Source organism: Melospiza melodia, chromosome 13 (assembly GCF_035770615.1).
Source record: "Melospiza melodia melodia isolate bMelMel2 chromosome 13, bMelMel2.pri, whole genome shotgun sequence".
Taxonomy (NCBI): Eukaryota; Metazoa; Chordata; class Aves; order Passeriformes; family Passerellidae; genus Melospiza; species Melospiza melodia.
The window spans coordinates 13,392,791-13,419,354 of NC_086206.1; the positions used below are offsets into that span (position 1 = coordinate 13,392,791).

Here is a 26,564-nt window from a genome sequence, read left to right on the forward strand (position 1 = left end):
AAAAAGTTCTAAAAATAAAAGCAGATACTATTATATAGTGATATAATAATATAATTTGTCAGACACAAATTAATCCTGCCCACCAAGTTGCACTGGTCAGGCCTCCCAGTAGTAGCATTTCCTGTTTGGGTACCTCAAGAAAGATGTGGATTTATTGGAGAAAAGCCAGAGGAAAGCTTTCAGAATGCTCAGAAATGTAGAAATGAGCACCTGGGAGGGAAAATCTGAAAACATGAGTCTGGTTGAAAGCATAAGAGAATTATAACACTACACAAGTGTACAAAAACTAGCTGCAGAGAGGAAAGGGACCAGTTCTTGCATCCACTGAGGGTGGATAGCATCTGCAATGAGAGAGATTCTTCTCAGATACAGAAAAAAATCATTTCAAGACATTACCAGAGAAGTGCTGGAATGGATCCGCTAGGGAAGTCATGAGCTTTTAAAAAGAGCTTATAAAATCATCTGCCAAGAGTGATGGAGGTAGAACTGATCTTTCTCCTCTGCAGTTCCCCCCAGCCTTACTTTCTGTGACAATTGTGCTGATCCAGTTCACTCACAGCTCTCAGCTTTTTCAGAAGACCATGCTGGTTTCAAGGACTGGCAACCACAGGGAAAGCCTGGAAACCAGCCAAGGGAAATCCTACACTCATCAAGCTTCCATTATAGGCAGGCTTCAGTTAGCCCAAATACGTCATTATGACTACTCCTTAAGCACCTGCAGTTGCAAAACACAAATAATTATTTTATAATAATAAAGCTTTGTGAATGCTGATGGTATCTTTGTGGAAGCAGAGACGTCAAAGTGGGAAAGGAACCATGAGATGTTTATAATTAGTTTCGTTACAGCGACATGAACAGTCTGGCAACATACAGACAACTGCTGTGCCAGGAAAGTACCAATATACTCATGTGAAGGAGAAATTGGAAAAGCACCATGGCAAAACGAAGTGTTTGAACCAATGTCACGCAAGAGGCCAGCGGCCTGAGCCCAGTGTGCACTGCACAGACAGACTGGCGGCTCAGCCCCACCACTGGAATGAAGGATTCCTGTGAGAACCAAATAAGCCTGCTTCCTAAATGTGGTCAGCGTGGAACTTCCTCTGGGGTGAGGCCAGCAGCCGGCGGGCAGGTGGTGCCGCAGGACGTTGTGGTACCGCACCGCACCGCCGGGCCTGCCCGGCCGCTCCTGGCGCATCCCTCAGGGCACATCCGCGGGAAGCGATCCCACGGGCATCCGGCAGCAGCGAAAGGCTGCAGCGGATCTGCGGACCTCACGTGCTCCAGAACCAGAATCACTGTACCAGCCTCAGCAGCGCTGAAAATGCACCTAGAATTGCACCTAAAACTGCCCTAGAAGCGACCTCTGCCGTGTGCCACGACCGCGCCGGCCCCTGTCCTCTCCCATCCCAGCTAATGGCCCGCGTTACTCCCAGTGCTTGCGGACATCGCCCTGCGATCGCACCCGGCCAACGCGGCTCAGCTGCGGAGCCTGCAGCGTGCATGGCGCGGAGCAGGGCACGGCAGGGCACGGCTGCGGGGACACGGACCCCGGCACGGGGCAGGGCACGGGTAGCACTGTGGGCACACGGACCCCGGCACGGGGCAGGGCACGGGCAGGGGCACGGGTAGCACTGTGGGCACACGGACCCCGGCACGGGCAGGGCACGCGTAGCGCTGTGGGCACTCGGACCCTGGCGCGAGGCAGGGCACGCGTAACGCTGCGGGCACATGGAACCCGACACCGCTACCGTCCGTCCTCGGCTGCGGCCCAGCAGCGGCAGCCCGCCCTCACCTGCCCGAGGCGGGGCTCCCGCGATGGGCTGGGCCGGCCGGAGCCTCTGGCCCCGGGCTCCGCCGCCGGCTCATGCGCAGCCGCCGGGGATGGCGATGGAGATGGCGCCGCGAGTGCTGCCGCTGCCCAGGCAGCAGTCCTTCAGCCCGCCCATCGTCCTCAACCCCTTCATGCACCCGGGCTCCCTCAGCACCGGCGACAAGCTGCGGGTAAGGCTGGGGGCGGGTGGGGAGGCCGCCGGGGCCGGGCCGCGCTGCCCGGGCTGGGATGCGCTTGGCAGCGCGGCGGGCACGGCACCCCCGGGCACGGCTCAGCCCGGGCGCGGCTCCGAACCAGCGCTCCGTGCCGTGGCCGGGCCTCCGCGGGACTGTCAGCGTTGAGGGCTGGGGGCACCGGCCGCTTTCGAGCCCCCTTGCCAGGGCAGAGCGCGGTGTGAGCGATCGAGGTTTGAAAGTGCCGCCGGCAGCCGGGGCTGCGGGGCCTGGCCTGCCCTGCCCTGCACCGCCCGTGCCCAGCGCCGCCCGTGCCCAGCGCCGCCCGTGCCCAGCACCGCGCCCGCCGCGGAGCGGAGCAGCCCCGGCTCTGGTCACATCCACTGCTCCCGGCTTGGCTGGGAACGGGCTGCTAGTGACAACATTTCCTTCCCTGTACGGCACAGTTTGCTTCCTGATCTAACCTAGACATACGCGGGGAAGTTATGTAAACGGTCAAAGATGCAATGGGTGATCAGCATAAAAAAGTCACTGTTTTTGAAATTAAGTTCTTCAGCCTTTCAGAGTCCTCAAGCTGCTTACTCAATGCATACACAGATGCTTACTGACTTCAAACTTAAAACTTTAAACACAAGATTCAAAACAAGCTTTTGGAAATATTTGTGCAATCATTGCTGATAACACATCATGCCTAGAGAAAACAGCGGTCCTGTTTCAATAATTAAGTACTACTCATCAGTCAGTCATGCCAGATGCCTCAGCTTTAGAGTTGAGATGTCAATTTCTCTCTGATATGAAAAGCTAAAACAGAAGAGAACTTTTTCAGTCATGCTGTTTCAGATGCTTAACTGACATTAGGCTGATCTTAAGCCTGGGATGGGGGCACTGAATCTCTTGGCTCCATATTGCAGGGTGTACAACAAGAAACAGTACCCCATATTCCACTGTGTCACTGACTGGTGTCACTGGGTGAATGGAATCAGGCCTCTGAGCTGAGTGCTATCCCAATATGACTTGTGTACAAGCACACACTAGACTTACAGGATACTCGTACAACTAAAAAAGCTTTGATTCTTGAAAACATTCTTTAAAAATCAGCTGATGAACTAAACATGAATATATGATTGAGGACAAGACATCAGTGTGTAGGTGAAATTACAGCATTTTCTGCTGATGTTTATAAATATCTGAAGCTGACATACAACTAAATATTTTGTGTTTCATATAGATCTTTGTCAAGTTACAAACAGTGTTTGCCCTGAAGATAGCTGGGTAGAGGAAATGTGAGAAAGCTGGAAAACAATTTCAAATCCTTTTATCCCCTATGTTTTACTAGCAGCCTGGAACACATTTCAAGTGCATCTGGATCAGTAGCTTTAGGTATGAACCCTGAAGAAACCAGTTTCTTAATGAGGTTCCATAAATTGACAGCTTTCTGTGCTGCCTGTCTTTTCTGGAGGGTGCACAGACTACTTTCAAAAGCTTGCATTTTTAAGTTACTCCATAAAGCAACTGGAAGGAAAAGCACCCATCTGGGTTAGGGCCTGGCACTGGCAAGCTGAGGAGCAAAACAGTCACAGAATTGTAAAGCAGAAAAACACACAAGAGAACCTTTTTTGTATTGTGTTTTGCTCCCTTCTGTTCTTTTCCCCCTTGGTCATAAGGACTGGAATACTTCCTACTGATTGCTTTGTCCTGTGAGCCTCTGCTCCTCTCTTGCTCAGCACTGCCAGTCAGACCTGCTGGGAATCAAGGCCTTAGCAGACACTGTTACTATAAACTTCAGAAAAGGGAAGTCTCCCTTCCTGTTCACATCAAGTGCAATGTTTCTCCATTCTTGCATGTTAAAGATAGTCTTGTTATGCCTCCCAATTCTGTACTATTCCTTTAACATACACCAATACAGATACACAATTTCAAAACCCTCTTTCTTTGGGAGTCCGCAGCAGATTTCCATGTGCTGGTGACCTTGCATGGGCTGTGTCCCTGATGAATGGAGGTTGAAATGAGACAGGGTAGCTGTTTGTGTTTCATGCAGTTTCAAATATAAAAACAGCCACACTGAAAAGTGAGTGAGAAGATTTTACAATTTCTTGCCAGTCCTTTTTAAAACTTTACAAGCCACCCTTTATTTGTCATTCTTTAGAATGTGCAAAGCAAGGATCAGTTTGGCTGTGCTAAACATCTTCATGTGCCAAATGATTTTAAACCAGTTGTCAAATATTTCTGTTTTCCATCCACTGACTGAAGTGCTTCAATTCCTCGTTGAGATTTTTACTGGGTTTTAGTTCTTTTACTCCTGATTGCTCCCTTGCTGTCCTAACTTCTGAACTGCAAATCTAAAGCAGAAATTCTAGTTAAGTCATTACTGGATTCCAGTATATTCAGAAGAGATGCTCAGTGGACTTCTGCAGTGGTGAACTACGTAATACCACAACCAGCATGCGAAAAGCAGTAATTTTGGAAGCAAGCAGCTGAGTTGCTTGGCAGAGCTGTGACATCCTCTGGATGCTCATGGAGCACTGCCTTGCCCTGTGTGTGGTGCTGGGGACAGTCCATCTGATCACAGCTTCAGATGTCAGAGTATTGCAGTGGGAGCTGGGCTTCACTCTGGCCCCCAGCCTGCTCTGCTGCTGTTTCTGAGATAACTTGACAGCAGCTACAGTTGAACAAAAATTTTATATGGAATTCTGTGGCTTTCGGATAGACCTGCTTTTCCACTTGTAAGGTTCCTACCATCAGTGGAGGTATAATCCCATGTATTGATCAAAGATCAATCAGCTGTGGGAGCAGGACCTGGACTGCCAGCACTGCTGCAGTGACAGGATGTGCAGTTATTGCAGACACAGTAAACAGAAAGTACATGGGTGATTCAGTATGTGGGAAAAGGTTCTTTGGATGACTCAGATTACTTCTATCTTGGTGATTACTGCACAGAAGCTGCAGTGGCTCTGATCCTACTGAGTAGTAACTACACTTTGTATTTTTCTCTGTATGTTTTTATCCTATGCTTTCCCTTTTCTAGTCTAGCTTGACCTTCCTCTTTTCTGTCCTTTTCTTACCCTGCTCTGCAGCTGATGGAGCAGAAACCAACTCTGCCTCATTACACAGTGACCTAGAAAGCCAATAGCTTGCATCAGCAAATCAGTACCACCTGTGCATCTGCCTAAACTAGACTAATGAATTTATTAAAGTTTTGAAGAAGGGATTGTTTTGCTTTTGCTATTGCATCCTTTATCTTTCGTTTTAGGTCAGTACATATGTATTCTTTTTTTCATTAAGAAAAACATTATTTTAAGTCAAACCACACTGACTTATGCTCATGCTGCCCATTTTGGTTAACTGAATGCAGCTGAAATGTTGAACTGGACTATAGATCATAGTAAAAGAGGATGCATATAGAGAAAAAAAACCCAAATCTAATTTTGGGAGACAAGCAAGGAGTCTTTGCGGGTTTATCTTCCTAGCTGACTTTTTCAGCTTTGCCACAACTGGCACCAGAGTGAGTGGGAGCAATAGATCTCTAGGGTCAAACCTGTCATGCTCATTTCTGTGATCCAGAGCAGTCCTTTGCCTGTTGTCCATAAAGTTATGGTTAAAATCCCATAGCTACCTACTTACACAGAAATGTTAAAGAAAAAAAAGGTGTAATCAGACCTAAATGTTCAGATCTCTCCTGGAAACACACTGTGTGGCAGTGCTTGCAGAACATAAACATCAACACAGTGTACCTGCTTATCGTGCTCATCTTAATTTACTCTGTGTATCCCCTGTCATGTTTGGACTGTTGCCACTGTGCCTGTGGTAACACAGAAGTGAGTCCTGAAGGCCCCAAATTCATCTTAATCCTCATCAGTGTCAGAGGGTTTAGAGCCAGATGGCAGAGCCTCTCCTGAACAGTGACAAGGGGAGGGTAAGAGGACGTTACATGAAAATGGAAGGGATTTGGTGAGAGGAAAATTAGAAACAACTGACTATCAAAAATTTGGATAAAGTACACACTAAGGTGCTTATTTTCAAATATACCACACTTGTTCCTTTTTAAAGAAAAGAGGTAAATTAAAATCCACTGTGATGTTAATAATCACAGCTCTAGGAGGTTACAAACTATTTTGTAAAGCTGTCTCACAAAAAGCCTTGCTTTTTCTGTACAGTAAGAGGCCATTGTTAGAGTTGACTAGAAAGGTTGATTTTGAGAGAGGAACACTGTTGTTCCACTGTAGATTTTCTTAAAAACCAGTAAAGCATGAAACATAGTAAGCTCACAAGAATAAGTTAAACTCTCTTAACTCTCCTTCAGTAACTTATCCCATGCACTTGAACTGGTGGAGCTGTCAGTGTGTGACACACTCTCAGATAAGTTTTGGGGGACTGGAAGAAACAGCCCAAATAAATTTTTAAAAATCACTATTACAGTTTTTTTGGGTGTGTTTTGTTTTGTGCATAGGTTTGCACACAAACTGGTCCTCATCAGTGAGTGGCAGCAGAGCTGGGTTAGTGCCAAAGGGAGTTGAACCCCTCACTGGTTTCCCAGCAGTGCTGGGTCTGAGCTGCTCACACAGCTCACCTGCCTCCCAGCCCCACCTTGCTCAATCTGCACTGTTGCACCATAAAACCAACCTTCAGGACACAGTTTCTAACCTAATGTGCTGGGGTAAAACAATTAAGAATTTCTTCCTGCCCTGTACCAAAGCTGCCTGTGGTACAACATGGTGCCAACACACCTGTTTCCCGGAGCTATGCATGAAAACAAGCAAGCTAAATATTCCTGTGGGAGGGCTGGACATGATGTTTGAGGATTATTTGCAGTCAGGGCATCTAAAACCTTGGTTTTGTTAAAGTCCCAGCTGGGGGAAATGACGTGTTGTGTGTGCACAGCTCCCTGGAGCAGCAGTGAGGACAACTTGCAGCAATATTGTGACTCAACACAGGATTTGTCATTTGAAAGGGCAAGACTGCAATTAGTCATCTTAAGGATCCCTCTTGACTTCTAGATAGGCAGCTAGTGATAGAAAAGCCTGGAGTGGAGATATGTGTCAACTGGGCAAACTCATCTGAGCTGGTTTGTGCTGCAGACCAGGACCAAATATAAACTGGAGCCAGCAAACTTAGTTTACCTTCTGTGTCTAGCTACATCCAAGCCAAAAACATAAATACTCAGATACTCCAGTTCTTCCTGAAATGGGAACTCAGAAGAGAAAATGAAACCATTAATTATTTCCCATAAGAGCACTGGAATAATTAAAGCTTTCCTTAAATCACAAAGCAATAGTGGTAGTACTTTAAAATCATTGTAAAGTAACTATACAGATAGCAGAGTCCTTTCTGTTGATACCATTTCTTAAGATTTTTCATCTCTTTTTTTCCAGACTGTTCTCCAGGGGGTTATTTTGCTTCCCCTCCGTCTCGTTTTCATCACATTCCTTTTACTGCTAGCTTGGCTGTCTGCATCAATTGCAACTTTCTGTCAGCCTGGAAGAGGAGTTCTGCCACTGCAAGGATGGAGAAGGTGAAAAACTGACCAATATTTGTGAAAACTAAGCTTTTTTTTTCCTAATAACACAAAGCCAGGGTCAAAAGCTATTTTTCCTTTCACTCCTCCTTTTGATTAAAGAGGATTCCTCAGTTTTACCCATTTATATGAAGCAAATTTTTAATAGGTGTATTTTACAAGAACAGGGGACCTTTTTAAATAGGTATATTTTCAGTTGTCTTGAGGCTAAAAAAATGTATAAAACATTTGTAGACTATCTGTAAGCCAGGACTTATTTCAGTAATAATCCTTACAGGAATATTTGAAAAAATAAATTCATTAAGCAAGTATTTTGTAAGGTGTCATAGGCTGAGCTCCTGTGTAGCCTTTGTCCTTTCTGCTAAGCTATGATTCTATTACAAAATTAGCTTTGACAGCTCCTCAGCTGCATTGCCCTTGAAGTGGTATTTCACAGCTGCTTCTGTGGGTTCTGGGTTTTAGTCCCTCACTTCTGACCTCAAAGTACTGAAGTTCCCTTCTAGCCACCATGCACTGCAGCTGCAGGAGGAGGAGGAGACACAGGAGGCGAATTCTAGACCAGAAGTTTAGGGGGAGTCCCATGAAAGGAATGTGTCCTCTCCAGTGGGAACATGTTCCAGTAAAGAAACATTGTTATTTAATCTTATTTAAAACTGACAGTAAAAAAACAGTATCAGTTACATCACTTCTTTTGGAAAGGACACTAAATCTGCTAATTACCCCACTCAAAATAGTTTTAAGGTACAATGCCATGAAATATGCCATGAGAAATAGTGTACCTGGGAAGAGGCTGTACCCTGCCTTATCTTCCATCAGGAAAGGTGATGTCCCCTTCCCCACTTCCCTTCAGCCCTGCATTCTGGTGATGTCCCCTTCCCCACTTCCCTTTAGCCCTGCATTCTGGTGATGTCCCCTTCCCCACTTCCCTTCAGCCCTGCATTCTGGTGATGTCCCCTTCCCCACTTCCCTTCAGCCCTGCATTCTGCGGGTGAGTAGCATTGCTGCCCTGTGTGGGGCCCCATTGCTGGTTAGAACTGGGAAATCCAGTTAGGGGCTTTTCTTTTGAAGTACAAAATAAAAGCTGACTGTAAGCTGGATGAGATTTTTGTGTTTCTGTTTCCAAGGAGGATGGTCCAGATCACCCTGTCCGGGGTGACTCGCGTGGCGTACTTCGTGATGGGGTTCCAGGTTAAAGTCAAAGGCAAGGTGGCAAGTCTGTCAGAAGCACCAATCTTTGTTGTAGCTCCTCATTCAAGCTTTTTTGATGGCATCGTTTGTGCCCTGACTGGAATGCCATCAATAGTGTCTAGAGCAGAGAATTTGTCAACTCCAGTATTTGGCTGTAAGTATTTATGAAAAAAACCTGAAAGTTACAAGTTAACAACTCGACATTGGGTCAAAAATTTTATCTCCTAAAGTGATTTAAGGGCAGACTTTTAAGCTCTGTCTTGCAAAGACACTGACAAATTGTTTTCCAGCAAAATTCCTATGACACATTATCTTTTTGAATGGGTAAGAATGCCTAGAAATTATTCTGTTTCTTTTCAGGTGTGAAATATGATGTCATTTTGAACTTCTTTTATACTGAAAGCATGTTTAGCAGCTGCTCAGACTGGAAACTTTCTCTTTCATTCTCCCAGTAGTAGCTCAAAAAATCTGTTTCACTTCTGTCTTTTAACAGTGTAGCCCACAAATCTGAGTGAAGGTTATTTCAAAACAGACCCAAACTACAGTAGTCTGGAAAATACCATATTGATAAGATTAAACTTGCAGGCAATGTTATGGATTTTTTTAATGGAAGCAAGACCAGGAAGGAATAAAAGACGAGTTACTCAAAAAGGAAATGCAGGGAATGGAAAAGATCAGATGAGTCATGCTTCTATTATTTTCTCCTCCTTCTGGCACAAAAAGAATCCCCATTTGCATTATTGCTAGAATCAGCTGTAGACTTTCTGCTGGCTATACAGTAACCCAAAACTAAACACAGCAGGCAATATAGCAAAGTGTTTTTGTAGAAAAGAAATGGACAGAGAATATATTGATTTTAGCTTAAAAGCAGAGGATTGGGACAGAGAAGATAATTCTTCGCCAGGTTTCTCATCACAAAGGTCCACATATTCTGATGTAGACTTCTGATTAAATGAGGATTTTTTTTTCTGTAATTTACATCAAAGCTATGCATGCTTTGTAACAGAAAAGGGAAGGCTAAAACTACATTTTGGGTGTAGTGTGCCTAAGTTAGGCCTGAGCGTGGCCCGTGAGCAGACCCAGTCAGGTTACTCTTTGGAATTGTGTGGAAATGCTTAGTGAAAAATAACAGCAATATTATTAGAATGTGTTTGGGTAAATTTTGCATGTTTATATCTACTGTAAAGCTCCTCAGCTGGGTATGTCTTCTGTGTCTTATTTCCCATTTTGCAGAAAGAGAATAACAATGCTCTTATCAATTTAGTCTGGAAGTTGTTTGTGTGGAGTCTGTCTCCTAGCATATAAATAACATGTTTTTACTATAAGGAAGCCTTGAACCCATGTGTTTTCTAAGCACTAGTATAAAGCATTTTTTTAATCTGTTTCACAGCCATTTTGAAATCCCTCCAGCCTGTAGTAGTTTCTCGTCAGGACCATAATTCACGGAAGAACACAGTGGCTGAGATAACCAGGCGGGCACAGTCGAGAGGCCTGTGGCCACAGGTAATAAACACACCACTAACTTCTCTTCTGTCCTGTGTTCTTGTTCCCTGTTCACTGTGCATCACAATGGCACAAATGACCAGCTGGATAGGATTCTTAAAGTGTACAGAAATGGAGTCAGCCCTCGGGTATATGACTGGGTTAAGAAGGGTGTCCAGAATATGATATGGTGTCCAGAAGGAGTTTTGTTGTGACAAATGGATCAGATAAATCCAACCAGTACCAATTGCTGTTGCAAATGCAAATGCTCTTGCCTTTCTCTTTTCCCTTTTCAAGTCTTAACATGCTGCCTTCAGTGTGAATTGCATTGGTATGGATCAGTATTCTGAAGCTGGACCACAGAGCTGTGCTCACACCAGGTAGAGGATGAGCAGTTGATGAGATGGATAACCCAGACTGTCCAAGATTAGTACAAACAGTACTTTAGCCCAAAACTTCAGAGTAATATGTAAGAGTAACTACGTGAAAGTTTCTCACATAGAGTATAGACAAGGTGGAAGAATTTTCCTTCACTTTTGTTCCACTGAGTAACTTTTGAGTAAAATTAAGAGGAAGTGAAGATAATAGACTTCAGTAGGAAGTATCTGTGACAGCTAGACCTGCTGTTTACTGCTCTGCTTCTGAACAGTCTCTAGAAACAGAGACCATTTAAGTAGGGGAGACCAACACTTGCCATTTTTTTTTTGTAATGGCATTATTTACACATTTCATACATTTTTACTTCATAAGTACCTTTCTAAAGGCTTTTTTAACATTTAAGGTACTTTGACTCATAAATGTATTTTTCTAGTACAATTGCTCTAAATAATTTTAGAGCCTCCATTATTTTTTTGAAATTTTTCAGTTAAACACACACATGACAATTTTTTTAATACTGGGCTTACAGTCTACCCTGCTGCTTATGATTTGCTAAACTGTTTTAGGTGAATGCCTTGGTAGACTTGATCTCTGCTGGAAGCAGCATGGGGAGGAAAGGGAAATGGGCTCCTGCATCAGTGCTGCACTTGGGATGAAACCTAGATATGTATTGTGGCATAAATAGATTATGAGTCAAGTAATCTGGGAATCTCCAAGACTAAGTCAGCAGTACAACTGAGGGTGTCACTGGGTGATTCCTAGTCCTGTGCCCTGGCCACACTTTCTGATTACAGGATGTGTCATGGAGGACTGGCTGGAACTTGCTGTGTGCAGCAGCCTCTGTCATACCCTTGAACAGTGTGTGTCCCTGGGTGTGACGTGCTGAGGCCTCTCTCACAGCTGGCCTTGATCTGTTCATTCAGACTGAAGTGGGAGCACACCTGATCCAGACCATTTTGTGCTGGGGTGTTTTTAGAATGCTGCTTATGATCCTGTAGTTTTATGTGAAATACAAAGCTTGTGTTCCAGAGGGGGCCAGATTCAGTGTGCCACACTGCAGTTCCCAGTGCACTTCATGTACTGTCTCAGACACCGACCCTGAAACCCTCTGGGTGCTGGTGTGTCTGAGTCACTGGGGTTCAGAGCTGCTGTGGTGTGTAGTGCTGTCAGAGCTCTGCCTCACAGCAAATGCCTTCTCTGCCTTTTGCTCTGCTGCTCAAGCTGTGTTCTCATCACAGCTGGCATCTCACTGATAGCATCTTCACTGTGAATGCCCAAGCACCTCATGTACTTCCTTTCAGCCCAAACTCCTCTATTTATACACCCAGCAACTCAATAAGAAACTGCTGTCTTAAGAGGGACAATTTATTATTACCAACACTAAAAGGACAAGTGAAACACTTAAAGCATTTTGTACCATGTTTTTGAACTGATAAAGGCCTTTCCCCAGAACTCCTTTCTTGGAGAGCATTGGTTTCCAAGTCAAGATGGACCAGGTTAATAATACTGTGAGCATCCTTTGTTAATATGCTTATTTCCTTTGGAAACAGTAGTGATATTCTTGTAATACAGTACAACAGAGCTTGCATAAGGTCAGCCTGTGCCCAACAGATGCTAAGGTATAATCCTTTTATGAAATATATGTGTGTGTGTGTATATTTTTCTTTCTCTTTAAATCCAAGATGCTGATTTTCCCAGAAGGCACCTGCACAAACCGATCCTGCCTGATCACATTTAAACAAGGTGAGAGATTTTATCCCGTTGTTGTTGAAAAAAAAACATGTGATACTAATTTGATAGTTGTAGTAAGGACTGAACTTGTGAAGATATATCATCGACAACAGCACTGTTGTAATCCCTTACATTATTAAAGTTTCAGAGGTACTAAACCCACTCTTTTATACTAGCCAGCTAACTTCTCTAGTTTGTGCTGTTGTGCAGGATTCAAAATGTCTGTGACATATATGAGTAGTTAGTTGGGGGATTTTTCTGGGTACAGTTTTCATCTAATATATTTACTGAGAAACTCAACTGTGATTGTTATGAGATGAATGTATGAATTTAGATGTTGTTCTTTTATCTCATCTAACAGGTGGGCTGTCTTACATTCCTGTAAATTTTGCCATGCAAGACTTAACAGCCAAGTTACAAAATGTCATTGCATAGCACTTAGCAAGCCTGGACAACAAGTTGTTTTTAACAGAGAAACATTTTTCATTGCACCACTGATCATTAGATTGTTGTGCTGCCCTTCAGTTAAGAAAGGAGAACAACATGACTTTAACTTTTTTACAGTGTCTTGGGTAGAAGTGTTAAAAACCATTACTCCCTGGGCAGATCCATATCACTTGTGATGATCAGACCACAGAGTGATTCAGGAAACGCTCAGAAGCCTTGTGAGCATCTCATCCTTTGAAATTATTGCCCATCAGTGGGGAAATAATGCACAGAAAATGAGTTTGAACAGCCCAGGGATCTTAGGCAGCTTTCTCCTTGAGATAGAGCCAAACCCTTTTCTGTCCCGACATCTTGCTGGTTGTGCTGCTGATTTAAAAACAAATAAAAAACTAAAAACCCAAGCTACAATACACATAAAACCCAAATCAAACAGCAAACAAAAAACTGAAGTAGAACACTTCTCATTTTCCTAGTGTTTTAAAAAATGTCTTCTTCCAGGTACTGTTGTCTGAAATAAATCTCTTAAAGCTCCCAATTGCTGTATTAAGCTTAGTTTAACAATTAATTCTGATTTGTGGCTGCAGGTGCCTTTATTCCACGAGTCCCTGTCCAACCAGTGTTACTCCGATATCCCAACAGGCTGGTGAGCAGAAACTCCTCTGTTACTAACTAATAATACAGAAGGCAAAAGTCTGACTTAAGTGGTACCTACAATAAATACTTTGCATTGTCACTGAAGAGTATATTGTGCTGAGCTTCAGCATTGCTAAAGCTAAGCTAAGCAGCCAGGCTTCCCAAGTGTCACCATGGTGTAGTTGCTATTCTGACTGTGAAAAATTACTGCAGGGCTTCTTAGCTAAAGGGGGGGGACAGGAAAGTGTTGTGGCGGAAGTTGGGAACTTCCTGCAGTGCCACAGAGCCTGTCCTTTGAAGTCTAAAATGGACAAACTTCCCTATTAGTCATCATTTTCTGGTTAACCTCAAGATAGCCTTACTGCAAAAGGACTTGTGATGTTTCTGAACAGAAGCAAAGCTGAGCCATGCAGTACATCCAACACCCCTCCTCAGGAGTGCAGCTTTGCAGATGTTCTTTTCAGGCAGCATTCCTTGTGCAGCTCCACTTCACTCTGCCTGTAAAGCTGGGACCTTTTCAACATTTTTTAAATTACCTGGTCATCCAACAAATCCAGGAAAGACCAAACTTTCACTTCCTAATGTTTTGTTAGGATTGAAAATATGGTTGTTATTGTTATTTGCAAAGACTCCTTTGTGTAATGCTTTTACAAATAAATGTCAAATATGAATCACCCAAGGGGATTGGTATCGCATTTCCCTGATAAGATTTAAGGATCTGCCAGTACACACTGTAAAAATAATGTATAAGAGGTAATAAACACAGAGAGAAGAGAAAAAAAATAAAAATAAAATATCAAAGAAAAAGAATGATAAATTATGCAGAAATGTCGTTAACTAAATGAGACATGTTTATGAGAATGCCTCTCTAAAGGGACTGGTAAGGCCCACTGACAAAGTCTTACCCATTTTTCTTTTCCCTGCTTCTGTTGTTTAGATCAGAGTGAATGATTTACAATATCTAACTAACTGTAAATGTTATTCCCAATTGTTTATAAAAGTCTGCCATGCTTATTTCCAAATTTTTAAGGCAAGGAATCCTATTTGCCCTAACACCTTTATTTATTTTCATATAGGCCTATAAAAACATCATCCACTTTTACTAAAATTGTGCCTGTTTTAAATTGTAACTTACTTGCTTGCTAACTTTCATCTGGTTTTGTCATACATTTCTGTGTTTTATTTTTTCCTTAGGATACTGTGACCTGGACATGGCAGGGCTATTCATTGTAAGTTTCTTAATCCTGCTGAAAATTGCATACAGAAAGTTTTCCCCTGTTGCTAAACATTCTGCCAAACAGATTTCACTAAGCCAAGACACATGTTCTTCTAGATCTGTTTTTATTAGGGGGAAATATCAGTAATGCTGTCATGCAGTAGATTTCATATCTGAATGGCTAAGAAACGGTTAGCAAAGGAAAGTATTATTTCCAGTTCCACCACTCTTTTTTTTTAGTTTTCTCCTGTTTTGCAAATTAATTAGAACAAAGGAAAGAAAAGTATTAAAGAACCTTCACAACTGCACTGAAAATATGTCTAGAAAATACTTTTCACTTTACAAACATTCATTAAAATGTGCATTTTCAGACTCCATATACCACATTTTCATATGGAATATGTAGTGTATCTAGGTACAGTAGTCCTGATTTACTGACTAACATTTGTAAGGCAGTTAATTGTGAAACACGTCTGGACTAGTGGAGCAGATCATAAGCACCTTTTAAGCTATCTTTATAAATATATATATATATATATATATATATATATATACACACACACACACTTTTTTATATATGTATAATCCTGACATCTGCACACTTAAACAATGGACACGATGGACATGAAAATTTCCATTTCAGTTTCCCAAGATTTTTTCCTGTTTCTACCATTGCTGATATCAGCTTACTGAGACTAATGAACATTGCAATTTCAGTACATACTATGGATTTCCTCCATGGAGGGTTTTTGCTGAAAGATTAAACTAGAGCTGTGTCTTCAGTTATGCTAGATGGAGTAGGAGCAGGCAAAGAAAGAACTAAATCAGAGATATTCCCATGGGAGGGAGGAGGCTGCCCATTCACAAAGAGTAGAGAAATGCTCTGAGCCTGGTGGCTGGATGGTGAAGGCTCAGATCAAAATCTGTGAGCAGGTGAAAGGAACTGCTTAGCAAAATCATGAGGAGAGAAGGGATGGATGGAGAAGAATGCATAGATTCTTAGCAAAACTAACTGGAACCAGGAGAAGAATATTCCCTGCACAAACTTGTAGATCACAACATGCAAAAGTGCCTCACTCTTTGTAAAACTTCCTGGATATTGTGGCCAGGACGGGACAGTACCGGTCTCCTCAGAAACCTCCTGACACAGCTCCTGCTTTCACTTACTGCTTATCTCTCACTTCTGTGCCTTGGAGGAATACCTGATGTTATGTGTTTGAAAATCAAGCATTAAGAGTGGACTTGTGCAGAAGATAGACAGGATCCCATAGGTTCTCTTGCCTTTTCCCTTTTCTTTTCTATTTTGCCCAAAACAAGAACAGAGAAACACTGCTTGAAAGTTTTCTATTAAAACATACCTGCTGTAAAGATCAAGTGTGCATTTCTGCTTAAAAATCACAGTGAAAAGAGCAAGTCAGAAGTAGAAGTGACTATGCTTATTCTCTTTAGCAGTTTCTCCCTCCCCCAAGTTTATCTGTTGATCCTAAAATTTCCGACGTTTCAAAAAAGCACTGATGGTCTTGACCCTAGTGGCACTTCATTAACACTTCTGTGTAAATGTTACTGTAATTTGAAAAGTGACTAGCAAATACTAACAAATCTAGTTCTGCATAATGAAGTTACTGGTCCTATTTTGCAGCTGAGAGAGTAAAAGATAACGTAAAGCTTCTTCTCAGAATCAAAGCTCTTAAAGTTTAAAATCCAGTGTCCATGGAGGACTTCCTTAAAGAGAGGGAGATGTTTTAGTGGCCAAAGAGCTGTGCAGAGTTGTTAATGTGCTTGAGAGCAGACAATAAGTTGCCTGCCCTGTGAGCAAGCAGCAGCTGTATACAGAAGCCCTATTAGAAAAAATGTGAAAAGTAACTTTTTGGGAAACTTCACTGCAAGGTACTTAAAAACCTTGCCTAATACTAACTTTGGTTTTTTGTGCTTTAAAATGTTTAATCTACTGACATGCAAATTCTTTTGTTTTAAATAAGTAAAATTTCTTTTTCTTCCTCTTTACCTGCAGTAAAGAGCTGTGCTTAATGACAATGTGTCAGATCTTCACAAGAATAGAAATTGAGGTAAGAATTGGAAATATTTTTGTATTAAGATTTAGCAACCAGGGAATTTCTGCTTTAATATAATTGCAGTCTTCACATTATTAGTTATTTTTAGTGAACAATAAACAAATGTCTCAGAAAGAAGAGCAAGTATCACAGTAAGGAATAGATTTGTTGTCCATATGTATGTATCATACTGATGAGTTTCTAAGACAACTGCAGAAATTACTTTATTTTTAGAGCATTATAAAATCACTGTTAATTATCACCACATGAATTCTACAGATATTAAAACTAAGAATTAACATACATTCTTTCAAACGTAACAGCTTCTTTTTCCCACCTCCCCATTTCTCTGATCCCTTTTAAGTAACCTTCTCTTCCTCACCATTTCCCCAGACTGGACTGTCATAGATTTCTACAACTAAGAGTTCATTCAAGTACTTGTGCTGAGCCTCATGTGAGGAACCAGTTCCCTTGATCATTAAATCCAGTGCACAGCACAGGGACAGGTGAATGACAACTGAAACAACATCCACACTTCTTCATGTGAGCACCCACACTCTAACTGCTCCCTGCCAAGGAGGCAGCTTTCAGAACACATTCCTTACCAGACCACAAAGGATTGTCAGTGTGGCCTAAGCTGGTTTAGGAACCTGAGAAAGGGGAGAAAATGACACATTTTGCTGTTTATTTGCAAAACACAGAATTTAGCAAGAGTCCAAAGCTTTATGGATACAAGCAGTGTTATTACTGCTAATAATTGGCAATCTAGTCTGTGTTGTGGAGCAATGAAATTCATTTTAAGGGAGCATCTTGTTACTGTATAGTGCATGAATTAGACACATGTTTGTAGAGGGTGTAATCAAGAGATAATTCACCTAATAATTTTGTTCAGTGTGATTTATATACATGGGAGCAAGGAACAATTAATGCAGCCCTTCCAAGAGAAGGAAGAGCATCATTTTCCCTACTTCAGAACAGAACTCAAACTTGTTTTTAAAAAAATAAATTTCATGTTCCAAGAGATGAAACTGAAACATGAAAAAATTTGCAGCTTTCACAGCAGCATGTATCCCCAAAATGAAACTAATTTCTTAGTGTCAGTGCAAAAGCCTTTCAGTTTCTACAAAGAGGAGGGACACATTTTCCTGTGGAAGGAGGGACTTCAGCTACTCATTTTAGAAATGGACATTTTTGTTGCTGTCCCATCATGTGTGTAAATAGCCTCCCCACTCCCACCAGTCTTGGAGTGCCTCTACTTGATGTGCAGGAGCAGTGATGGGCTCCAGGGCTGTGTGTCCATGTCCAGTCCTGCTCTAACACACTGGGATATTGCACAAGGAACTGAGCCTGGCAGGGAGTTTTAGGGCTGCAAAAAATACAGCAATTGGCAAATTCTGTAAGAATTTGAAGAATTCAGAGAAGAGAGACTAGGTCTCAGGCAGATCAGAAAAATATTTTTGCTGCTGAAAGAGGTGTGAAGAATTTTCTTACAGGACTGAATTTGGCTGGGAAGATGCACTTGCCACTCTCCAGCAGATAAGCAGCTGAGCTGTGAGATCATGCAGCCACTGCAGGAGGTCAAGAAACCAAATTCTTGATTCTCAACTGGCAAACAGGTTTTATGAATAATTGTAGGGGGGTTTTTTGGAGGGGATGAAGGTGGTGTTTAAGCTGCCAGGAATTTACCTCAGCCTCAAGTGAAGTCATGACCACTGTCAAAGCCGTGGCCGTGTTTGCGTAGATAAACCCAGAGTTATGACTTCATCCCACCCAGGGGTGTCAGAGATTCCTGCGTGCTCTGTGCCTGTGCTTTCTCAGTTTAAGATTTATGTGACTTCTCAAGGGGAGTTGTAATAACCAGGGACCGATTCCAGGCTTTGAACAAAGCTGGCAACTGCTTACAAAAGGAATGAAATCTCAAATATTCCTGTCAACAGCTGGACCTCTCCTTTCCTTACTGGGGAGACAACTTTTAATTATAAAATGAAAATTTTATGGTTATTTGACAGATAACCAATTCCATAAACTCACTGGTTTTAATCATAAAGAGAAAGCATTCCTTAAAAAAAAAAAAAAACTTTGAATATCTCTTCAAGACGAACTGTTTATATGGGACAGTTAGCACTGCAATAATGCATCACCAGCACCTGCAGTGTAACTCAAGCAACACACTGGTACATAATTAAAAACTTTCTTCCAATGAACCATGAGCAACACTTTATTTTGGAATCTTTGTATTCTAGGAATTAAGGGCAGGGTGCAGAGCAGCAGAACTCAGATAAGTGATAACCATAGCTGGAAAAGGCACAGTAAACAGCTGTGAGCAAACACTGTAGGCTGAAGTAGGAAGAGCTCCCCCACACACAGCACTTTGCTAACAGGTGCTGGTTCATGCCACAATAGATAATAGTTCATCTAGAGGCTATTTTGGTGAAAAGGTACTTCCAAGTTCTTACATAATAATACTGAATCCTCAATAGTAAACTTGTTTCCATTTAGATAGCTGGGGTGTTTCCTAGGTGTGGTCAGAGAGGGCTTGTTGGGTTTTTTACTTTCTGCTTGGAGTTCCAGTTAGTGTGCTACTTACAAGTCAGAACTATGATTCTTTAATGTTTTTGTCAAGGGGGAAAAATGTACAGAAAACTTATCAGTCACATGCTGACAGATACAAGGTATGAGATGGGACTGCAGTTTGTATTTAAAAACATTAAAACTCTCACACACGCTAGTCTAATATATATCACTTTAAAAGGATCTCTGAAAAGATGTGTTCAGTATTTCAAGCTCACATTCTTACCAGTACAGCATTTAATCTTCTCAGTATGTATTTATTATACTTTCCTTCTTTGGAGAGTTGATTGTATATCTTAAGCTTCTACCAATCCTTGAGAGTTTTGCAGTAAATTTCATTTTTGTGGGGAGGGCAGAAGAGCCTGAACAGTTTCTGAGGCGGCTGAGACCTCTAGTGCCCAGTCCTTTCATTGCATGGCTGATGTTTTTCTGTTCTCCCGCACTCAAAACAAAAGTAAGAAATTGCTCATGTTCCTAATGAAGTGTTAACTACTGAATTGATTGGATAACTCATCCCTTTCAGTTTCTGCCTGTTCATGTTCCTACTGAAGAAGAAAAGAGTGATCCAATTGTTTTTGCCAACAGAGTCCGACAAACCATGGCAAAGTAAGTAACTGATCATCAGTAAAACCTCTGAGAACTGTTCTTTTATATCCAGCAATTCTATATACAGCCTAACCATAATGTACAATTTAATCAAGTTTTGGGTATCATCCATAGGAATTGCTGTAGATTTTCACTAAGAGGTGTCAAAATCCTATGCTAAATTAGCCCAATTGTTTTTACATGGAACACAAAAAAGATATACATTGGAACATAGTATGTTCAATTCATAGAAAACTGGTATAAAATGATCTCTCCTTGCTTGGAAAGGACAAGTGGGTGGTGGTTTGTTCTCCAGCATTACTGGGCTGCATTTACAAGACTGTAAATCTTAAAAGCTCATGGTGCTGCTATAATGTAGTTTCACGGTGTGGTTTCACAGGTTCATGAAATGGTGTGTATTGCTTTGTCCTACTTGCAGCAGTGCAAGAATGAATTAACATTTGCTTTGCATATCAGAGAAGGGAAACTGCCTACAATAAGTTTCATATATAAGAAATTAATTAACTTTCATATATAAGAAATTAATTTTGCTTTTCCTTGATTTTATTTCAGTGCTTTGAATTTGCCAGTCACTGATCACACTTTTGAGGATTGCAGACTGATGATTTCAGCAGGACAGTTGACTTTACCCATGGAAGCTGGGCTGGTGGAGTTCACCAAAATTAGCAAGAAACTCAAGTAAGGGAAGTTTTACTGCTTGGTAGCATAAATACTAAAGTGCTGCAGGTGTTGATGGATATCTACCAAAGGTTAAATAACCAGACTACAGACTTGGCCATGTGTAACATACTGTATTTAAGAATACAACTTACATAAATTACAAGGAAATCAGAGATGAGGAAAATCCCAGTAAGGACTAATCCCGAGCAATTTTTGTTGCCAGAGAAAAGATTGTTTTCACCAAAGGGTGAGAAAAGCAGAGCATTACCTATTTGAAGAATGTAATGGTAATCTTGGTGGAAATTTAAATTGCTTTAGTGGTGAGGCACTGACAGCTTGTGGCAGGAAGTAAAAAGCTTTCTTTCCAGCCTGAAACTTCAGCTTACTGTTCTTAGTTTTACTGTGCAGCCATGTGTCACTAGTGATGTTAGTTTTTTCTGTCTGGATACAGTGGAATTTGAGGACTGAGCCATGTAACCATACTCCATCAAATAACCTGGCATGGCTGCGGTGAAATCTGAATGTGTCCAATAAATCTTGACTTATTATTAAGTGCTATGTATCCATTTATAGAATTCTATCTGGAATAGTTACATGGCAATCCCAATTATTCTTACTGAGGTGCAGTGGTGTTTTTTGCAGAGATCTGACAGTTCTGAGGCTCTAGCAATACTGGTTTTTGGGTAGAGAGCTTGCTAATAGAGCTGAGACCTGCTCCCTCTGTCATGGAAATACTTACCCTAGAGCATGATGCAGAAAAATACTGTTACACCTGAATTTATGGTAATGAAAAGCTCTCTGCTGGAGCAGCCTAGTAATTGGACAGACAGTTCTAGGTTTGGGAAGTTATTCTGTGGAAGTCTGATATACCCTAGCATAGAACTGCCTGCTTTTAGTATTAATAACCAGAGGGGAGCAGTCCTTAATTACTGATTTAAAGTCAAATATCTGGTCTGAAGTACAGCATTAGAAATGCTGTACACACATGCCCTGTTGGGCAGTTTTTCACTTTTGAACACTGTAATAACTCCTACTGAAATTCCATCTGTCCGAGAACTGCTGTATAGAAATACCTCCTCTCTCTCATGTTTGCATAGCCTAAAATGGAATCATGTCAGAGAGCAGCTGGATACTTTTGCTGCTATTGCAAGTGCTTCCAAAGGGGGAAGAATTGGAATTGAGGAGTTTGCTGAGTACTTGAAGCTGCCTATTTCAGATGTCCTCAAAGAGCTGTTTCTACTTTTTGACAGGGTGAGTAATTGGTTAACTGACTTGTTGACAATATTTTGTTAGACATCACATACCAAAACTATATTTATTATAATGCATTATGTCCAGCTTAGTAAATGCTTCTTGGTTAACAGTTTCTGTAAGCAAGGTAGGTGACTCCTACAGTTTTTTTCATAAGTTTCAGTGGAGAAAATATTCATTAGTTTCTGCCTTGTGAGATGGCAGCCATCCCTCAGACCAAGCTGCTGCACCAGTATCAGACAATAATCTTCATGCTGGTAACAGCTGAATATTTTGTTTGGCCATCTGCAGATTTTGATCTTATGTACATTTTGATAGCTTGGTTAGCTGTTGTAATTAATTAGATAATTTAAGGCAGAGTGAAGCTAACTGGAGTTTTCACTGGAGCACTGCAGTGTTCCTGCTGTGCTTGTGAATGGTGTTGTCAGACTGTACAGGGACCCCTCTTGCTTCTCTCATCAGTAAAGGGGGCTATGTGTTAACATGATCATTTAGGCTTTACCCCTAGTCAGTGCTAATCTCTCCAGTTTTCTTCTTCTCTCTGAGGATGACAGAAATGGCTGCATTTCTCTCTATACCAGAAGCATCAGTGACTAGAGCAGAGATAGAACTAATCTTACTTCTAGGCCTCCACTTGTGCTGCAGTGCACACAGCCTGTTGTCCTGCAGGTGCCTGTGGACTGGAGGTTTTTTGTTACCATAAGAGCTTTCCCAGCTCACCATCACTCTTCCTGATCAGTTGGCCTTAGCAGTACACCTGTCCTTGGGAGGCCATGGTATATGCTGATTAAAACTGTTTCAGGATTTTTGACATAAAAAGTTTTTACGAGCTCTAAAATAGGAAAGAGTCAAACATATTTCCTGAACTTCTGAAGTCCCTGAAGCTCTAGCAGAGCTAGGTACTCATCCTTTTGTCATTTCTGCCTCCCCATCTTGGACCATTGGCTCCTGAGCTATGTAGTCTAAGTCCTGATGCGCAGTATCTATATCAGAAATGTGCAGTGGCAACCAGAGTAATTAAGGGCAATCATACTCCTTCCACTTTCTTTATATGGTGCAACATCAATGACTAGAACTAGTAGAGTAATGCTCAATTCACTAAAATTTTGAGGGACTAAAAGATTGTGGAAACAAAGAAGTGCAAGGCTGCATTCGCCTTTAAGGAGATCAGCACAACTGAGGAACAGTCATGCTCATCTAACAGGGCTGGTTTCAAATTGCTTCAGGTATGAGCATAAGCATTCTGAGACATCTGCTTTGTGGGTTTCAACCTCATTATGTTTCTCTCTAAAATGGTTCCTTCCTCAAATCACATAAACATAACAATGCAAAGAAGAAAAGAAATAGGGGCGTATCTACACCTGACAGAAACCAGTGAGACGTAACTGGGAGCCAGAAACATGCACAGACATGGTGAGGTCTAAGCATGCAGATAAGCTGTGTTTTACCCACGCCCAAGTCAGACACAAAACAGCTTCAGAGAGCTACAGAACACTGGATCTCTGAGTAAGTCACTTCAGAAAATCTTCACAATGTTCCTTGCTAAAGCTTTGCTGAGTGGAGGAAGTGGAGGAAGTGGTAAGAGTCGTGGAGGAAACCTTGTACGTGGCCTTGGAGGGCTCCTGACAGGAGGTGGAGGTGCAGGGAATATTGGAGGACTTGTTGGAGGTCTCGTCAACCTTATAAGTGAAGCGGCAGCTCAGTATAACCCAGAGCCACCTCCACCTCCTCGCAATCATTTTACAAATGTGGAAGCTCAGGAGAGTGATGAGATCAGACAATTTCGTCGCCTGTTTGCCCAGCTGGCTGGAGATGATATGGAAGTGTGTGCCACCGAGCTAAGGGACATCCTGAACAAAGTCCTCTCCAGACACCAAGACCTGAAGGCGGATGGCTTCAGCTTGGACACCTGCCGCAGCATGGTCGCCGTCATGGACAGCGACACGAGCGGCAAGCTGGGCTTTGAGGAGTTCAAGTACCTGTGGAACAACGTCAAGAAGTGGCAAGGAGTGTACAAGCAGTACGACACTGATCAGTCAGGCACCGTTGGGAGAGCCCAGCTGCCCAGCGCCTTGAGGGCTGCGGGGTTCCAGCTGAACGAGCAGCTGTGCCGGGTGATCGTGCGCAGGTACGCCGCCGAGGACGGCAGCATGGACTTCAACAGCTTCATCAGCTGCCTGGTGCGCCTGGACAGCATGTTCAGGGCCTTCAAGTCCCTGGACCAGGATGGAAGTGGCCATGTCAGAGTGACCATTGAAGACTGGCTGCAGCTGACCATGTATTCGTGAAGGCAAAGAAGAGGCTTTGTGTGGAAGATCCACCTGGAGGGCTGCACTCCTCTGCTACACTGCTGTGGGCTTGCCTTTAGTCTTTCTAGGGCAGATGTAGCAGTAGATGGCTTAGCTTCAAGTGTAGTGATTCCTCTAGTGCATGCACTAGTCTGCTTTTCTGAGGGGTTTCTGTAGGTTGTTTGGGCAGTTGCAAAAGCTAAGAAAATTCTAAACTCTCAGGTTAGGGAATATATTAGAAAGATCAAAGCTTATTTACTGTTTCATGTAAAGTGGCTTGTACACTAGTATAACTATTACATAAAAAAGCTCCCAAGTTTGGTGTTGATGTTGCTGTTCTGGTTTGTCAGCAGTCACTAAGCTGGAATAAATGCTGTTTGCCTGAAGGCAGTCACTGGTAGAGTCTTGTGCAGTTATTTCTAACGAGGGGAACAACATTAGAGTTGCAATAACTGTAATGATCAGTGAACTTACATAACCATTCAATTTCCTTTCTACTTCTGCGTTTTCATGCTTGGCTGCTGAAGCAAAACCTCAGTTTTACTGTCAGTTATATCTGGTGGCCAGGACAAAATTGAAGACTTATATGAGGCTACTTCTGCAATGATCTCCTTCCTATAGTTCCATGAACTAGTCTTTTCTCTCTTTCCTTCAAACCTAAACATAGTTATAAAGCAAACAAAATACTACATTTATATTTAGAGAAACTTGAAATAATTATGCAGTCACATAGCAGAGAGAGAGCCAAAGTCAACCTTTGGCTGTCTGAGTGAAATTTCATCAGAGTGCAGCATCCCACTCAAGGCAGTTATGCAGTTCTGGCTAAGATGTCAACTGCTGAGTAAAAAAATAAAAGGAATAACATGAACTGTCAAAAGTGCATTTCTTTAAATTAAGAATTACATTGTTGATCAAAACAGCTCTTGCACAAGGCGGATTTCTTGGCAAGGCTCTGCTGCTTTAAACGAAAATCGTCTTGGGTGTGTGCGAGCTGGCTGGAATGTGAAAAGAGGAGTTAAATCGGCAGCCTGGCACTAGAGGCAGTCTCCAGATGTGAGAGAGAGCCTCTCTCAAATGCCCCTGCCCTTCCCCAGGGACACAGCAGTGACTCATTGAGAAATACCACACAATACCTGCAGGCCAATCTGCACATTAATGGGGTGCTGTGGTTTGGTTTGATTTGGTCTGTAAGTTTCCATAGGTTTGATTTCTAAATCTTGCACTTGGCAAATAGTGTTTTTCAAATTGTTGAGATATCCTCCCTGGTATACTTGCAGAAACCTTTTCACTTACAACTAACTTACAATTTGTGCCCAGACTTTTTTCCTCCTGCGCTTTGTCTAATAGCAAACAGAAAAATATTCATACTATCCCAGAGAAAAGAGGCCAGTTCCTTCCTAATGGCATTCAGCCTCCTCCCAGTTCTTCAGTGGAAAAGCACTCAGTTATCCATTGTGCCACGAAGTGCCATTTGGGGTCTGAGTAGTAGAAAAGTGAGCAGGAGGTAAAGTGTGATACCCTCCTCTAAAGTATTGATGCAGTAGTACTTTATACTGCATCTGCCTTGCAGTCCCTGTGCAAATCTAAATGGAGAATGCTTATGACAGTGCAACTTTCTTGTTTTCCAGAGTCTAAGATTTACTACGTTATATAAAAAAACCAACAACAAAACCCCAGTTACCACAGCATGCTATAGGGAAAATAGCAGCAGAAAGCTGGCTTCCTTAGAGAAAACAGGAGTCCTGAAGGTTACATTATGTTTTGATTCCTTTGTGTAGCATAACTACAAATACCCAAATTCTGATGTTCTACTTTACCATGTAGAGAACTGGAGCTTAGTTCACGCATTTTTTCCTTAAAATATTCTTGGGTATGTACATAGGCTGCAAACACAGTTAGATATGCATAGAAAGACAATTGCAAGTGCTTTTTGCAATGATGTTACACAAGCACCTAAAGTTTTCCTGTATTTTCAGTTTAACTTCCATTTCTTTTCCCAGGCAGCAACCCCATCATTTCTCCTTAACCAGAATGCCAGAGCATTTGGAAGTTAGCCAGCATCCCAGAGTTTAGTAGAACTAGTCACAACATGATCTTGCAAGGATAGTAACTTTATTTCCTACTAAAATGGCTGGAGTTCTGTCTATCAGATTGCACTCAGTTTTGATTACTGAGTTTTCACATTCTAACGAAAGTAATATGACCTTTATTTTGTCTTTTTTCTTCTCATATTTCCATGTGCAGCCACAGCTGTGTTAACTTTTCAGAAGTTGTTTGTAATTAAATTATTTTAAAGTTTACTTCCCAATTCTTTTACTGTGATACATTTTCTTAGCTTTGAAAATAAATTTTAAAAATATTCTAATCACATGAAACAATCCTTTGTTACAAATTCAGTCTGCAAAACTATCAAAAAATAATATTCTGTGGAACGTTGAACAGTTATTATCTGTACTGTTGCTTCAGTTGTTTTAAGACTTTATGTTTGTAATGTTACACTTTAAATTTAGATCTGTTACCTCTGAGAACTACGGTGTGAAGAAAAT

At 41.9% G+C, this 26,564-nt stretch overlaps 2 protein-coding genes across 2 annotated transcripts in view; both read left to right on the forward strand.

Moving 5' to 3' along the window:
* The first annotated feature begins 1,860 nt into the window (after positions 1-1,860).
* Positions 1,861-26,564, forward strand: part of LPCAT2 (lysophosphatidylcholine acyltransferase 2) — a 29,906-nt gene continuing 5,202 nt past the window's right edge. Inside the window, exons 1-11 of the mRNA XM_063167794.1 lie at positions 1,861-2,001; positions 7,374-7,513; positions 8,641-8,858; positions 10,095-10,207; positions 12,247-12,307; positions 13,327-13,385; positions 14,570-14,604; positions 16,603-16,657; positions 19,737-19,819; positions 20,372-20,497; positions 21,577-21,730. Coding sequence (XP_063023864.1) covers positions 1,882-2,001; positions 7,374-7,513; positions 8,641-8,858; positions 10,095-10,207; positions 12,247-12,307; positions 13,327-13,385; positions 14,570-14,604; positions 16,603-16,657; positions 19,737-19,819; positions 20,372-20,497; positions 21,577-21,730 — 1,164 coding nt within the window. The 5' untranslated portion in view covers positions 1,861-1,881. The remainder of the gene's footprint in view (positions 2,002-7,373; positions 7,514-8,640; positions 8,859-10,094; positions 10,208-12,246; positions 12,308-13,326; positions 13,386-14,569; positions 14,605-16,602; positions 16,658-19,736; positions 19,820-20,371; positions 20,498-21,576; positions 21,731-26,564) is intronic.
* Positions 23,135-24,412, forward strand: CAPNS2 (calpain small subunit 2). The gene has a single exon (XM_063167795.1). It carries the CDS (start codon positions 23,263-23,265, stop codon positions 24,016-24,018), a length of 756 nt encoding a protein of 251 aa, XP_063023865.1. The 5' UTR covers positions 23,135-23,262; the 3' UTR covers positions 24,019-24,412.